The sequence below is a fragment of the Octodon degus genome, unplaced genomic scaffold (assembly GCF_000260255.1).
Source record: "Octodon degus isolate 3935 unplaced genomic scaffold, OctDeg1.0 scaffold00211, whole genome shotgun sequence".
In the NCBI taxonomy this organism is placed as follows: domain Eukaryota; kingdom Metazoa; phylum Chordata; class Mammalia; order Rodentia; family Octodontidae; genus Octodon; species Octodon degus.
In genome coordinates, this window is record NW_004524787.1 from 1,858,215 (window position 1) to 1,874,891 (window position 16,677).

At 37.9% G+C, this 16,677-nt stretch overlaps 1 protein-coding gene across 8 annotated transcripts in view; it reads right to left on the reverse strand.

Moving 5' to 3' along the window:
• The window catches only part of Arhgef9 (Cdc42 guanine nucleotide exchange factor 9), a 265,414-nt gene that overhangs the window by 33,869 nt on the left and 214,868 nt on the right, over window positions 1-16,677 (reverse strand). For all 8 annotated transcript variants that reach the window (XM_023705024.1, XM_023705026.1, XM_023705027.1 and 5 more), the window contains one exon: window positions 8,528-8,659. In XM_023705024.1, the coding sequence (XP_023560792.1) occupies window positions 8,528-8,659 (132 nt within the window). The remainder of the gene's footprint in view (window positions 1-8,527; window positions 8,660-16,677) is intronic.

A 16,677-nucleotide genomic window follows, 5' to 3' on the forward strand; every position in this document is an offset into this window, starting at 1 on the left:
ATGTGGTGCTGGAGGATCGAACCGCGGTCCCTGTGCTTTGCCAAGCTTGTTCCAAGTAGGTGCTTTAGACCACTGAGCCATCTCTCCAGCCCCTAGCCTTTAAATTCTTATATAATTCAGCAGTAAAGCTATCAGGGCCTAGCCTTATTTTCATTTGTAGGTTTTTTAATTGCATTTCTAATCTCATTGACTGATATCAGGCTATTTAGAATACTTACATCTTCTTGTTTCAGTTTTGGTAACATATGTGTTCAGGAATCTGTCCATTTGTCTTCTGTTTTCCATCTTATTAGAGTATGCTTCCGGAAGTAGGCTTTGATAATCTTCTGAATTTCTACAGGATCCCTTGTGATTTCACCTTTTTTGCATTCCCAATTGATTGAACTTGAGTATTTTGTTTCCTCTTTTTAGTTAGATTGACTAGAAGTATATCAATTTTATTTGCTCATTCAAAGAACCAACCATTCATTCTTTGTATTATTTTCTTAGTCTCAGGTGCATTAATTTCTGCTCCACTTTACCATTTCCTCTCTCATCTGCACTTTGGGTTTGATTTGTTCTTTACCTAGGAGCCTGAAGTTAAACATTAAGTTGCTTATTTAAGTTTATACTATTTTCTTGATGTGAGAGTTTATGGCTATAAATCTATTTCATATGACTGCTTTCATCATGGCCCATAAGATCTGGTATGTCTATCAACATTTTCATTTAATTGTAGATATTTGATTTTTTTTCTGAGAGTTGATTTCTTCTGATCCACTTGTTCTGGAGGGTGCTGTTTAACTTCAATATTTATGTAATTTTTGTGATTCCTTTTGCTATTGACTTCCAGTTTCATTTCAGAATGGTCAGATAATATACGTGGAATAATTTCAATTACTTGCATTTGCTTAAGCATGTTCTAAGTGCTAATATGTGGTTTATTTTGGAGAATATTCTATGTGCAGCTGAGAAGGATGTGTATTCTGATGTGGGATGGAACATCTCCTAAGTCCATTTGTTTACAAGTTTGTATTAATTCTGATATTTCTATCATGATCTTTCATCTGGTGGATCTAATTGTGAGCGCTTTAACTGTGGGATATATATAGGTCCCTCATTACCACTGTGTTAGCGATTATTGAATTTTTCTTATCATTAATATTTATTTTATGTAGGTGTGTGCACCATTGTTTGATGCATATACACTTATGATTGTTATCTCTTTTTGTTTGAGTCTTACTTTACCAAGTATATAGGAGCCTCCTTGTCTCTTCTGATCAGTCATGGTTTGAAGCTCACATTGTCGATGACTAGAGTAGCTTTTTCTTCTTCTTATTTGTTTTCCCTGGGATCCTGTCACATGCAGTATTGTTTTCCATCCTTTGACTTTCAGTTTGAATTTCATTTGGAGTTACATATGTTTCTTGAATGCAGCATACGGTTGGATCTTGCTTCTTGATCCATTCTACCCGTTTGTTTCTTTTGATTGGTGAGTTGTGTCCACTTATTTTGATGATTGCAACTGATATCTATTAACTTTTTTTCCATTTTATTTTCTTGTTGTTGATTCCCTGTTTTTCCCCCTCTGTTTAACTGTTTGCCTGCCTGGTGAAGTCTCTATAGTGGAATTCTGGTGGTTGTCACCTTTGTGTTCTCTTTGTAATATATGCTTCAGAGCATTCTAAAGACCTGATTTGGTGGTCATGAATTTCTGGAAGTGTTCTTTGTCATCGAATTACCTTACTTCTCCATTGATTTCGAAAGATAATTATGTGGGACACAGCGATCTGCATTAGAATGTTTTCTTTTAGGGCTTGAAATAACTTACTCCATGCTCTCTTTGATTTGAGGGTTTGTGTTGAGAAGGCTGCTGTGATTATAATGGACTTTTATTTATAGTTGATTTGTTTCTTTTCTCTAACTGCTTTTAATAATTTGCTCTTTTACTGAATTTCTGGGATCATGATTATTATATATCTGGCTATAGATTTATATTGGTCATGGCTCTTTGGAGTTCTATATGCTTCATTTATTTGCATGTCAAATATTTTATCCATGCTTGGGAAGTTTTCTGCCATTATTTCTGTGAGGGCAGTTTTTTATGGAATTTACCCTGTTTCTGGCTTTTTCACAGTAAGTAATATCTACATTTTCTAGAATAGAAATTATATTATTGTAATAGTATTATATTGTAATTGTATTATTGATTTTTATTAGTCTCTTGCTGTTTTAAAGATTTTCTTCTTTTTTATATTTCTATATTTTAGTACAAGGTTTACAGGGTCTCACTGCATAGATTGGACTCATAGTGATCTGTATTCAGCCTCCCAAAGCCTGGTATTACAGGCATGTGCCACCACATCCAGTCTCAATAGCAGTCCCAGTACACCTTGGGGGTGTCTCTAGCACAGCGTGCCTGGGATCGAACCCTGGTTGCTACATTCTGCCTGAGCAGGAACTTTAATCTGCTGAGCTATTTGGCAGGCCCTAAGATTTTCTTCTTTGGTCTAACTCATCTTGTGGAACAGAGACCAGTACAGAGGTGCTCAGAACTTTGAGGCCCATTGTCCAATGAGGACTAGTGCGGAGGTGCTAACAACTCTGAGGATATAGCTTACCTAGAAGAACAGGGAGTGGTGCAGAAGTACTTGGAACTATGGGCAACTAACTCAGCCAGAGGAACAGGGTCTAGTGTGGAGCATCTCAGAACTGTTAGGAACTAGTTGAGGAATAGGGACCAGTGCAGAGGTGCTCAAGACTCTGGGGAACTACCTTTATGGAGGAATCAAGGTACCCAGCTGATTCTCTAGCAGAGAGTGATGCAGTAGTGCTCAGAATTCAGGGTAACTAACTTGTCCAGAGGCATCCAGGTGCTTGGCTCATCACCCTATATAAAGTGAAGCAGCTGGAACACAGGGTAAACCCACTCTAATAAGGGAAGGCATTTTGCATACAAACTTCCAATTTATAATGTGTTTTATTATATACCTATAGACTTTGCTCCTATGGTCTAAAGTACAAAATCAATGGTTCCCAAACTTTGTCAATTTCTAAATTCTGTTTGATGTATTATTAATGATAATTGTACTACTGTATCTAGGATATCATATCTATTTTAACCACCTGTTCTCCCTTGGGTAATAATATTAGGAAGCACTGAGATAATAATTTCACCAAACCTTTATACCTAAATATGGAGGACAGTGACAAATGAAAACCAACATCTCACTCTCAATTGAGAAGGAAGGATCTCAGGAAAAATACAAACCAAGAATATCTATCCAACACACAGAAGCTATCCCTGAGGAACAAACTCTTCCTGTAGTGGCTTTGAAAGTAGTGATATAGCTGTTTCCCATCAAATTTCTCAAAGGTTATCACAAACATCAAAATAAAGTTTTTTCCTAAATAGAAAATGTCAAATTGGTCAAAATTAAAATCTGAGTAATTACACTGAAGACAGAAATATACAATAAATATAACAACTACTGTTGAATACCAGTCATCCTTTTTTAATGTGTATCATTTCCAGTGTCTTATCTATTACTTTTATACTGTTTAAAACAAATTTAAAAAATAAAAATGGTAAGGAAAATATTAAGATTTTTTTTAAAAGGAAGAGTTAATGTTTAATTGTTTCATTAATCTTGCATGTCTATATCTGGTAATCCAAGCCACAAGTTTTATGATAACAATATATAATACAACAACTATTGCTAATTTTTCTTCTTGTTTTGAAACTTTGTATCTTTTTTATTGTTTTATGTTGCTCTGTTTTTGTCTTTGTTCTTGCTATTTGTTTTTGTTTCTTTTCCTCTTTAAAATAAAAACAAACGAACAAATGAAATAGAAACTGAGAAGACTAAGAAGCATAATGCAATCTCAGGCACTCAGACCACCCAGAACAAGTCCAGGAAACATCAGCATAGAAGAAATTGGAAGTCACACAGCTGAATTCTTTGAAATAATAGTAACTGAATTAAAGAAACAACACCAGATGGGTATAAAAGAAACTAGATCAGAAGTAATCGCTCAGATAAAAAAGAAATGAAAACTATACAGAATTGCTGAGCATATATGAAGAAGACATTGACAAAAAATAGAAGAGCATAAAAAAGATGGAAACCATGAATGAACAATATAGGAAAGAAATAGAATGCATAAAACAAGTTACAAAGGATATCCAGGAAATTAAAAATTCCATTAAAGCTGGCAAAACCTTTTGAAACTGAATGTAGACATTCACACCATGAAGACAATATTACAGCTATTGACAAGGAAAGGAATGATATTATAAAACTAACAAACTACCAGAACATAATTTAACAACTACAAAATGACACAAAAAAGAATAACATAAGACAGACAGGTGTCAATGAAAAGGGAATCAATGCTAATGACATAAAAAGACTATTTACACAAGTAAAAGCAGAAAATTTCCCAAGCCTGGAGAAAGAATCTGACATAGAGTTAAGTGAGGCATATAGAACTCCAAATAATCATAAGCAAAATAAGTCTTCCAAAACATATAGTAATTCATACTTTTTCTTTATTTGACTAGATCTTTGAAATTTTCTTGGACATTTTGAAAACTAATTTTGACTCACTTTAAGATTCATAAAGATATTTTTCTCAGTCTTGTCAAATATAATATGTAAAATATTATTTGTTTAACCACTTGCTAGGGAACTTTATTTCGTCTTTTTGAAACATTAGCTCATTCAGAAAGCTTAAAGTAGCCACATTAAATTGTTTAGCTTCTTTTACCCCTTTCCTCCCTCATAAAAAATAAATTGCTGAGTTTTTGGGGATCCACCTAAATTGTGTTCCTGATGTGAGCGAAATGAGGTCTTAAGGACTAACCTCACTGTAGTACTACAGAGCCTTTCTTTCCTTTGTCAAAGGCAACTTTATCTTTAGGAAGCATTGTCTATTTCTCTCAGCTCTATTTTAAGAAGACAGTTTTTGATGTGGCATTTTTTCACAACAGATTATTAGTCAGCTACAAAAAAAGGATAAACTTCAGTCTTTTGTCATTAAATGGATGCAACTAGAGAATATAATCTTAAGTGAAATAAATCAGACCCTCATGCACAAACACGACATTGTCTCCTTAGTATGAGAATCTCAAAGAGAAAAATGGAATCTGAAGGGTATGATAGTGTTATGGTTTGTGTCTAGCTATCCCCCCTAAAGCCTCATGTAAGTCACTGGGCAGATGTGGCTGCAGAAGCAGTGAGTGGCTGGAGGGGTGGGACCAGAGGACCAAGGAGGGGCTTGAAGGGCGGGGCAAGAGAGGTGCAAACCCTTCAACTTGCATCTTGTGCTTCCCCTCACTCTGCGGTCTCTCTGAGGTGTGCAGAGGGTCATCCTAGACACAGTGGCCACCCTGCCTCTCCTCCAGACTCTGTAGATCAAGCAAGGCAGCAGTGTCTTTGATTGAGGCCACCTTGGGCAGAGAGGAGATGTTTGGAGAATACAGAGGCACTGCTCTCTGGAGCAAATAAGGCTCTGAGCTCTTGCTATGCAATTCAGGCTGTTTTAAACTATGAGGCCTCCAGTAACTGTGAGCTAAATAAACCTTTCCTTTCCTCATTTTTAGTGTCAGGTATTTGTCCCAGCAACTAGAGAAGAACAACTAAGACAAATAGATACTGGGAAAAAGGAATGAACTTATTTAGAAGGAAAGAGGTATTGTGAGGGTTGGTACGTGGCCCAGTGGTAAAGCTTCTTCTTGCCTTGCATGCACAAAGCCCTAAGTTCAATCCCCAGTATCACCGAAGAAGAAACAAAAGAAAGAGGTACTGATTTGAGAAGGACAGGAGAGGGAATGGGGAAAAGATATTTATCTATGTATCTATGTATGTAAGCAAGATGGTTTGGGGAACTGTATTGTGCATTTCTGCTGGTCTATGGAAAGAAGTAGTTAATGCTTTAATTTGCTGTCTCCTGTTTTCAATTGTTTGTACTTTTTCTTTTAATTTCTTATGCATTTATTTTTTGTTTCTTCCTCCAATTTTACATTCATATATCTGGCAATATGAATAACTGGTTGGAAGACAGCACTATGTATTACAACATGTATTTATTTATTTATTTTTGGCGGAACCAGGAATTGAACTCAGCCCTTGCACTTGCCAGGGTAGCACTTATTCCACTGAGCCATCTCCCTTGTGTATTACAACAAATACTGTGAAATTCATTACTTTGTTAAGTGAAATTCTGTATCACTTGCAATTTTTTCTGTTTTAATTCTAATTTGTACTCTTTAAAAAATAAAAAAAGATGAAAAGTCTGAAAACAAAGAAAAAGTTGGAAAGAAAAATAAGACAGGTTTTTTTATAGTAAAAGAAAGAGGTCCTTAAATAACATGACAAACATAATACTTTGTCTCTTTGCATAACTGTTTTTCACTCTATGATCACTTTTCAAATTTATTCCCATTTGTTAAGCAGAAAGGCATATTACAGATATCAAATAAAAATCCTCAATTGTGGCCTCAACACAAACATCAACCAGCTTTAATGCCCTTTGTAAAAGTAAACTATAGCTGCTCATGCTCTGAGAAACCAGACAGCAAGACCTAGGTAGTACCATTTACTAGGTAGTAGCACTAGATGCTAGCCTGGCTTTGCCCTGGGAGACAAAACCTACAGGGGTTTTTTTTTGTTTGTTTTTTTCAGAATCAGGGATTGAACTCAGCCTCTTGCGCTTGCCAGTGAGGCACTTATTCCACTGAGCCATCTCCTTGGCCCCTAAACTACAGTTCTTACTAGATGAAAGTCCTCATGTGAATGAAGCTATGACTGTCAAAATGTTTCTATTGTTTTTGTCATTCTTGTTGTCTATTTATCCCATGCTAACAGTTTGCTCAAACTCTACTAGCTCTCCATTGACTTTTGATTTATTTTTTTCTTTTTTAATGATACAAAATTTTACTAAATTTCAACAATGATTGTTATATTGCACAGTCACTGTTTCCTACTAGCTAGTTCAGAGTTGACTTGTCATTCTATCTCTATCTTTCCACGGTGGCTCCTAAGCTGAACCTATCATCCATTTTGTTTCAGTCTCTTTATTCCTAGCCATGGTCTCACTGTTTTACACCTAGATCCTGGCCCTATTATCTTATAGCCACTGTTTTACAGAACCCTGTTTTACATGTTACTTAGAATCACCACAGCCTTTTCTGATGCCCAAATTAACAGGGGCTTTAAAAATGAAGTTTTTTATTCTTTACTAACTCCATGACAAGTTAGTGTATTAATGCATTTTAATGGGAACAATGAGTGCATTCCTGTTGCTAATATGCCTGATATGCTGAGAATTTCCTAAATTAACTTTCAAAAGCTCTACCTTCTAATGGTGTGGAAGATATGGGAACAGGTGCAGGAGTTGAAAAGTGTATTGCATTTTTCTGAGATTTTTAAAAGATTTTCCTCTTCCAGAGTCAGCTCCAGACTGAGGTAGTTAATGTCCTCATTAATCAGCTAGTTATTGGTTTCAGAAATGAAAATCAGATGTTATTGCAAAATAATGGGACAGTATGAACCTAAGCTCAATTTATACCCTCAATCAACTGTCAAAGTCAAATGGATAATCACTTTTGTACAATTTACACACACATAACACATAACAGGATCCCAAGCAAATGTGTGATCCATGTTCCAATCCAGAAAACATAACTGTTTAACATGATGTATCATGACTTAACATTCCTCTTCAGATGCATTCACTAATAGATGAGGGAGAAGACAAAGGAACTGAATTATGGAAGAAGGACAAGAGTATGACAGCAAATTTAGAAAGTCATTCAAAGTATTCTTTTGTTTCTCCTTGGTTCCAAATTTTTCACAGCCAGTCTGTAGAGACAAAATTGTTGTAAACTTCCTCTCCTGAGAAAGGGATAGATGAAATCAGTACCCAATCAGGATCCCTCAAGGGAGGCTATGCTAAGCATATATGCTCCTGCTCCTCATAGACAATCCAGGGGTCAGTGACAAATACAAGACTACATTATAAATGCATTATACAGAAGAGAGAATGGGGATGAACACAGTTGGGAGTAGCAGGGAACTTGTATACCTTGTGAAGCAAATGAGTAGCAGCACGGAGAAAATCCTGCATCCCAAAAGATACCTACCTGTGCTGTAGGGTATTGTCAATTCCTAGGGCAGGGAGAGGTCATGCAACCAGAGATATTAAAATGGAAATGAGAAAAGATATGAAGAAAACTACTGTCTACCAAATGGTATGAAACTATTACTGTATTCTTAACAAGGTGGCTATCAGTTCAGGGTAAAGGGAGTGGGAAGGAGTAGCATGAGGATCATGAGAGCAAAAGTAAGATACATGAAGACAGCATGTATCAACTTTAAAGTTTGACAGTTGCCTGTAATATTCATGCCACATCAGTGCTCCTGATGTGGAACTGCTGTCAATCTTCTACCTGCTTTATCCTCAGCAGTCTTATCAAGTTCACTGAGAACCTAGGGATGATGAGGGAGATGCCCATTTCCCTCAGGGAAGAACAGGGCAGGGTTACCTTCTTGCAGAGAACCATCTGGTGGTCAAATAGGAAGAAGACCCGTTGCTGGTTGCGACCATAGGGCTGGTAGATCCAAGCCATCTCTCCAGTGTAGATCAGCTCTGAGCTCCTGTCTAGGATATCTTCACCCTGCAAAGGATACCTGACAGTCAGAGGCAGCCAGGCAAGAGAGATCCTCTAAGGCCAAGCATACACTAGGGTAGGAGGGGCCCAGAAAAGGACTGGTGAACAAAGAAGGAGGCAGTAACTTTCAGAAATCCTTAAAAGGCTTTACAACTTCATAAATTTGGAAGACCTCATCATTTTGAAGCCAAATAAGACCAATGACCAGGACTATCTGAAATTCTGGACTGTCATAGCTTCATATAGTAAAAATCTCTTTCCTTCCCAGATGAGTTGAAGGGAAAAGGGGAGGGCAAGAAAACAAATCATGTAGAGTGAAAGAGGATCAGGCATCTTCTTGTGATTTGTTTTTCTCCTCATAGTTCATTAAAAATTTATTGACTGAATAAGACACTTCCCTATCACATACTTACTTGATCTTTTACCTAGTCTTTAATCACTTGCCTTTTTTGCTACACAGGGTCAGATTTTAAAAATAAAGCATGAAGACACTTCATTCCTAGATAATTAAACTCAATATTGTTTAAAAGCTCCCTTTCTTTGTTTATGTGAACTCTGTGAGATCATAGGTATGCTGGGAGTATCTGTCAGGTACCAATTCAGTCTTCATCCTTGTCTTAAAGCGGAGCACATCTAAGTGGAAGAAATGAACACAGATGTGCTCAGAAATCATGCGACGTGTCTTAGGTACTCTTCTTTCACTGCTGGGACAAATACCCGACACTCAAAAGGAGGGAAGGAAAGGCTTATTTAGCTCACAGTTTCTGGAGGTTTCAAGACACTGGAGGAGAGGCTGGGGTGCTGCCAGGTCCAGGATGACCCTCTCCACATCTTTGAGAAAGTACAAACTCGCCAGTTTAACAGTTCGTGCCTCTCTGGCCCCACCCCTCGGGCCCCGCCCTAGTATTCTGACCCCACTCCTCAAGTCACTGTTGCTCCTCCAGTTGCATCTGCCCCATAACTTACACGAGGGTTTTTTTTTTGGGGGGGGTGGTGGTGGAACTAGACACAAACCATAAGAGAACATAAGGCAAACCACACTAAAGACAAGGACATACAAGTGTACATCCTACAGCCTATATGAAGAGGGAAAAGGGCACTGGATGAGGATGCTAAATTAATCTTTCCTTAGCACCTATACAGGTCAGACATTGTGCTAATTACTTTCATTCTACCTCATTTGTTCTTCTTAATATCCATGGGAGACAGATACTTTTGCTCACATTTTATACTTCCAAGCACAGAGAGGTCAAGTGATAAGACAGATCAACCACATAGTTAGCTACAGATACACAACCCAACTCTTTGCAGCTCCTAATTGTGTAATCAACTCCTTATCTTACATTATGTCATCTATATTCCAAAAACTCACTGTAAGTCTACCAATTCTTTTTCCTGGGTCTCAGGGTTTTTTTCCATAATCTTATTTAGAAATAAATAGCAATGAGACAGTTTCAAATCAAATTGGTAAGAGAGTTCCAATAATTAACACACTGCATGCAGTCTTCCTAGTGGTTATTTGTTGTACAAAATGCAGACATGATATCCTATTTACAAACACTATTAGAACAAATCCCTCTATTCATTGAATTAAGAGAAGGTAGCTATATATCTCTCCTAACCGTTTTGAATACACAAACACAAAATGGTCATTCATCTGTATCCCCTTTTTTTGTTTAGCTCTGTTATTTAAATATTATAGGTGTGTGAACTCAGCAAAATATTCTAAAAGAGTCCATTAGCCCATAATAGTATTGGGTCTTCCGCTTGACTGGCAATGTCAGAAATTGTTGACCTGAGTCCCCTGCAGCTCAACATAACAACATGGCTTTACTTCTTATACTTCGTTTTTACACTTTCCTGCTGGATGGTTAAGCCCAAGAAAAAGGAAGACCTATGTAACAAGAATTGTAGTTTTTGTATCTGATCAGATCAGTCAAATCCCCTCAGGGTTTATCCAGTTTTTCCTGTTGTTAAATGAAGCATATTAGAATGACCTTTCCTTTTTTTTTAATTTTAGTACAGCATCTGCAGGGTCTCACTATGTATATTCTCCTGTTTTCAGCCTCCCAAGCACTGGAATTACAAGCAAGCACCACTACACCCAGTCTCAATTGCCCTCTCTGGGCGCCCTGAGGGTGGGGCTGGCATGGCACACCAGTGATTGAACCCTGGCCACTGTACTCTGCCTACGCAGGTGTTTTAGTCCACTGAACTATCTGGCTGGCCCTGAGAATGACCTTTTTGAGTTTCAGCTCTGATATTCTGACAAGAATATGTCAGTCTTACAGAAAAAAAAAGATTCTATGCAAAGTTACAGACAGAGGGACCTGCATCTCCCGATAAATAATCAAGAGGCAAAGAGCCTAAGTAAGGTACTATGTCAAATAAAAGGGCATCTGGAAATAATGTTCTTAAGTATACCATTTTTCTAATCTAAGGGTTGGAAAGGTAAGGGGTCACTCAGTAAAATTATATTCCAATAACAGAACTTGAAAGAAGCTCAGAAATATTGTTTCACTCCAGGCTTCATCTTTATCTCAAGATTACACAAAATCTAGGTAAATAATTCTTGAGAGGCTGACAAGCTAGTACAGAACCCCTGGGGTTCTGATGCTGGATTAGCACTCTTCTTAGGCTCAGGGAGTTGCACAGGCCTTTACTACTGGAGGAATTGAAACCTAAGAGTGGTACAAGTCCACCACAGCACACCCTGGTGCAAGCGAGGAAGATGTATCAAATTCACTGTGCATGATTAAAAGGAAGGGATAAAAGGAGGCCAATGTTCTAAAAAGATGACAAGGATGACCTTTAAAAGTACCACTTGCTAAACTAAGAATGATCACACCAGAAGAATTCCTGAATATTACGTGGTAGCAATGTAACACACAAGTAAGCATTGCCATATGTAACTGCAAGCAAAAAAATATCTTAAGGTTCAGCCTGATATCTCTGAGTATTAAAGCTCCTGCTTAGACAAATGCTGGGACCAGATTTCAATCCCTGGCCTGCCACCAGCCCTGCCCTAGAGGTGCACTGAGACAGCTACTGAAACTGGATGTAATGTTGCGTGCCTGTAATCCCAGTGCTTGGGAGGCTGAAAACAGGAAGATCAGTATGTATCAGATCTGTGTAGTGAGACCTTGTAGACTCTGCATTAAATACATAAAAAAGTCTTGAAACTCCACTATGATGACAAAGCTGATTGCCTTTGAACAACTTAATTATCTTCATTGTATCTATTTCCTTATCCTTAGTAGTGATAATAGAATTACTAATTTAATCTTATTTAGGTGTCATTAAAATTATATAAATTATCATATATAAAGAGCTTAGAAAAGTACACATCACACTGTAAGCCTTATATAAGTGATATTTTATGCGTTTAGTACAGGGTATTACTATGCAGCTAGGACTTTTGGTGATCTTCCTGTTTTCTGCCTCCCCAGCAGGCTCACACCACCATGTCTGGTGTCTGTGGGCAGCTCAGCACTCCCGGGGATGGGGCCAACATGGCATGTAGCACCAGGGACCAAACCTCAGTGCCTAAGCTTGTCTAAGCAGGTGCTTAGACCACTAAGCTATCTTGGTGGCACAATACTTATTATCTTGACTATTATCTACGTGCACCAGATACTATATACATCATGTTTCCTACTAAAACAATAAACTGAAAGGAGATATACAATTATCCTCAAAATATGAATCAGAGAAATCAGAAGTAATTTGTCCATAGAAGCAGAATTCAAGTCAAATTCCCTCCAGAGTCTATGCTCACCAAACTCCATCATAATGATGGCATCTCTCCCAAGGAACAGCCAGCAATGATGAAGGGTTTCTGAGGTGAGCATCTGAGCTGGTTTCTGGGTTCAGTGCTGCTACCAACGCACTTTGTGCACTTGGAAAGTAGCTAAAACTTTCTCCACCTATTTCTTTATTTAGGGTGGGGCTCTTGTTGGTATCCATGGCTACTAGAGAGCACCTAAGTAGTTTGTGCATGGGAAAGGACATGCTCATTTTTCAGAGCTCTACCTCTTTCTTACTCTGGCTTATTTGTGCTGCACATCTTTCTCTTGACTCCAAAGTGAAATTCCTTTCTACTACCCATCATAGTCCTTCTTTTCCAATCCTCCAGGATTTTTTTCACATTGTTTCCTTTGCTAGGAATATCTCTATCCCCACTAGATTACCAAGACAATATCTCAATCTCACACATAACTCCTAGATCTAGCATAGGGCCAGATGAAAAGGAGAGACATAAAATGTCTCCTGGTGTCATACATTTATTCAAAGTACACTTATTTGTTCCCATCCACACTGAAAGCTAAAGAAATATGGACATAATTTGAGCTTTCATTACTTTCCTTACGTTCATCTTCCCTGCCATTATCTGTTATGCAGTTCTAGCCACACAGTTCTCCCATACCTCAGGACCTTGGTTCTTTTTCTTCTGTCTGACTGAAATGCTCTGAACTAGTAGGATCATATGATTTGCTCCTTCATTTCTGTCAGATCTTTTCTCAAAATTCACTTCCTCAGGAAGTACATCATTATACTGTAACTCTATATTTCATCATAGTGCCTTTCACTACTAGAACCTATATAGTAATTTTTCATCTCTGTTACTGAAATATAAATTCAGTAATGGTAGAAAGTTCTTCATGTTCACTGATATACTTCCAGAATCCGTAATGATACCTAACATATTAGGACATTCTCATGGTTTAGGTCTAAATTGTCCTATAATGCTTCCATGTTTGTGGAATGCTGAATGGATCATGGGAGTGTTACAATTACCAGTAAATTTGTCCACTGATGAGTGCACTACCTAAATATGTTGTTAGTAGGTAAGCCCTGATGGGAGGTGTGGCACTGAGGGTATGACCCAGAAGGATGTACAGCATTCTTGTTCCCAGATTCTCCCTTCTTTCTCTGCTTCATGGTGATCATAGGTAGAGTCCATTTTCCTTTGCCACACTCCTCTTCTATCCTGTTCCTTCCTTGGAGCCAGCAAAGTATAGACCAAAACAGTGAGCCAAAATAAATCTCTTGGGGCTGGAGAGATGGCTCAGTGGTCTAAAGCACCTACTTGAAACAAGCTTGGCAAAGCACAGGGACCGCGGTTCGATCCCCCAGCACCACATGCCAGCCAGCCCCGCCCCCTGGTGGGCTGAGCTGGCCACACACACATACAATAAATAAATGTAATAAATAAAAATAAATAAATAATAAAAATAAATAAATAAATAAATAAATAAATCTCTTGTATTTTGGCCCAAAGATGAGAAAGTGACTAAGACAAGGCACAGCACATACGTAATTAATACATGAATCAATGGATATTGAATGAATAGTGGTAACCAAAAACTACATACAACTTTAATTTTTATTTTGAAACCACCACTCTGCACTTTCTTTGCAGCTCAGTCATCTGTCTTTTAAGCCATAGTCCCAGAAAAGAGGCTTTACCACATTCTCATTAATTCTAATTCACCACATTCTGTGCTACTTTACTCCATTCTAATAACAGGCACATTGATATGGAGCTGTGGCTCAAATAGATCCAGAGAAAGAAGGACAAGTGAAATGTCATCTTTTCCATCCAGTTTATCTTGTATGTTGCAAAGAAATAATAAATCCATCCAACCTCATACTCAATCTGCTGGTCTCAGAAGTATGCTTTATTAAGTCACTTTGGTTTTACAATAGCTGTTTGGCTGCCACTATCATGTGGGTTTCCTGTGTTTCCTCCAAATTCTTTTAACTCAATCATCCAATAGAAAACTATAAGAGGCTCCTGTGTATTATGTAGCCAGACCAAGAAGAAGGAAATTATAGCCACGTACAATGAATATGCTCAACATGAACTAATAAACTTGGACTCCTGCTAAAAGTCTCCAGGGAAAATGATTAAAGAGACTGTCAGTGACGTGTTCCTTTTCCCTTTCCTTTCTTTTCCTTTCCTTTCCTTTTCATTTGATGAGTGTCAACTATGGCAAGGTAACAGCTCAACAAATCTCAGCCTTAGAAATGGAAAACTTTCACAATCTGTAGTGTCTGGAAATAGGTTCTTTTCCCTGGTCCTTTCCTAATCTTCTGTATTGTTTTATTGGAGGGATCGGTGATAATCTAATTCATCTGATCATTTTTCAGGAGTCCTGAGCTATGGGGAAAGGGAGGGCAACTTCAAGAATTCTAGTCCTCAAAAGATGGCAGTAGGCAGGGAGAGTAACTGAAGCTTGGCAAAGATAACTGGAAAGTTCATAAAGAAATATGAGGGAAAGGAGGCAGGCCTTGATATAATGTAAGGTTTTGGGCTCTCTAGCCAAATCCTTTGGTCTATTCAGTAGGCATCAATTGTCCAATTGTCACCATTCTTCCAACTTCTCCTTAGGGAAATTAACTTCCAAAGTTTTCTCCTATTATCGCAGTTTTTCATTTGACAAATAAAGCTGAAATTACTAGGTAGATGCTTTCGGCAGCCATCTTTTCTGCTCAAATACCTAGGAGGCAAGGAGGTATCAGAGACAAAAGAGCACTGCTTCTGTTTGATTTATAACACTTGTCCACAGAAATCCTCACCAATCTGTTCTCTCACCCTCCCTGCCTTCTTTGAACATTCCCTCCCTCCTTTCCTTCCTTGCCTCCCTCCTTTTCCTTCCTCTCCCTTTTCCACCTTTCTCTTCCTGTTTATCCTTTTTAAACAAATGGGAGGAATACAGAATCTATACTAGGAAAGGAATAAGGTTATTCTACATATTTACATAGACAACAAGCCATAGAATATCCATGATCTATGGAATTCTGGTAAGGAATCCTCAGTACTCATCCATCTAAATGGGATTTGGATCACTCTCTCTTTAAGATATTTTCATTTTCTTGTTTAAATATAAGCAATAGGGGCAAGGGGGATGTCTCAGTGGAATAAGCGCTTCCCTGGCAAGTGCGAGGGCCTGAGTTCAATCCCCGGTTCTGCAAATAAATAAATAAATGAATAATAAATAAATATAAACTGTACTGTAAAAACATGTCACAAAGGATTACAAAAACCATACCCTGGGCTGCAAGAGCAGAAGGCTAAAGGACTGGTGCAGTAGTGAAAGGAATGCTATACTTGGACTCAAGGGGCCGGATTTAAGTTCCAGGTTATTCACTATAGCTTTGGTCAGCTGTGGGCATTTTTTATGAATCAAAACTTGGTTTTGGTCAGGAATAGAACTCTATATGTTTCTAGTCTTCTACTATGTTTACCAGGTTTAAGGGTTAAGATTGAGTCTCCACTTCACTGGCTTTGGAGCTGCCCAGAGAATTGGCAAACTACATGTCTGGGTGTGTCTGTACATGTTGTAGAAACACAACCTTAAGTACTATATATGATCCTTTATTCACTCCTCACTTGCACTATTCCCCTGTTTTGGTTCACAGACATCATGAATTAGGAATCTTTGCTCTGCCATGCCCTTCACCCATCATGTTTCTGACTTGGAGTTAATTGATCATACACTGAATCCCCTGAAAGCAAAAACCATTAAACTTCTTCTCCTTTAAAGTTTTAGGTTATGGTATAATGTTTCAATAGTGGAAAACATGACTAACTACAAGGTACATGAATGTGAGTGAGAATGTGTATATCACTGTGTGTATATATATACAACCATGATCAGGGGTACAGGCAGTGTCCTCTAAGAGTATTCATTATTTTGATATTCTTGAAGTCTTTAAAAACAGATATAACAAACATGAAAAACACCTTAAAAACTGAGACTTCTGAATTGTACCTGTAAGTTCTTATAAGAGAAAAAATTCCCTAGATGGCAACCCTCTAGAGCTATCAGGGACTATAATGACTCCAGAGGCTAAAAACGGAATCCATGAGGATTTTTTCTTACTGATTTTTTATAGACTTAATGTTGTGTCCCTCAAAAATTCATGTACTGCATGGAGAGAAAACATTCTCTCAGGCTTTCACAGAGAGCACATTGGCCAAGCAATGGCCGTGACTCATCCACATGGCTGACACTGAC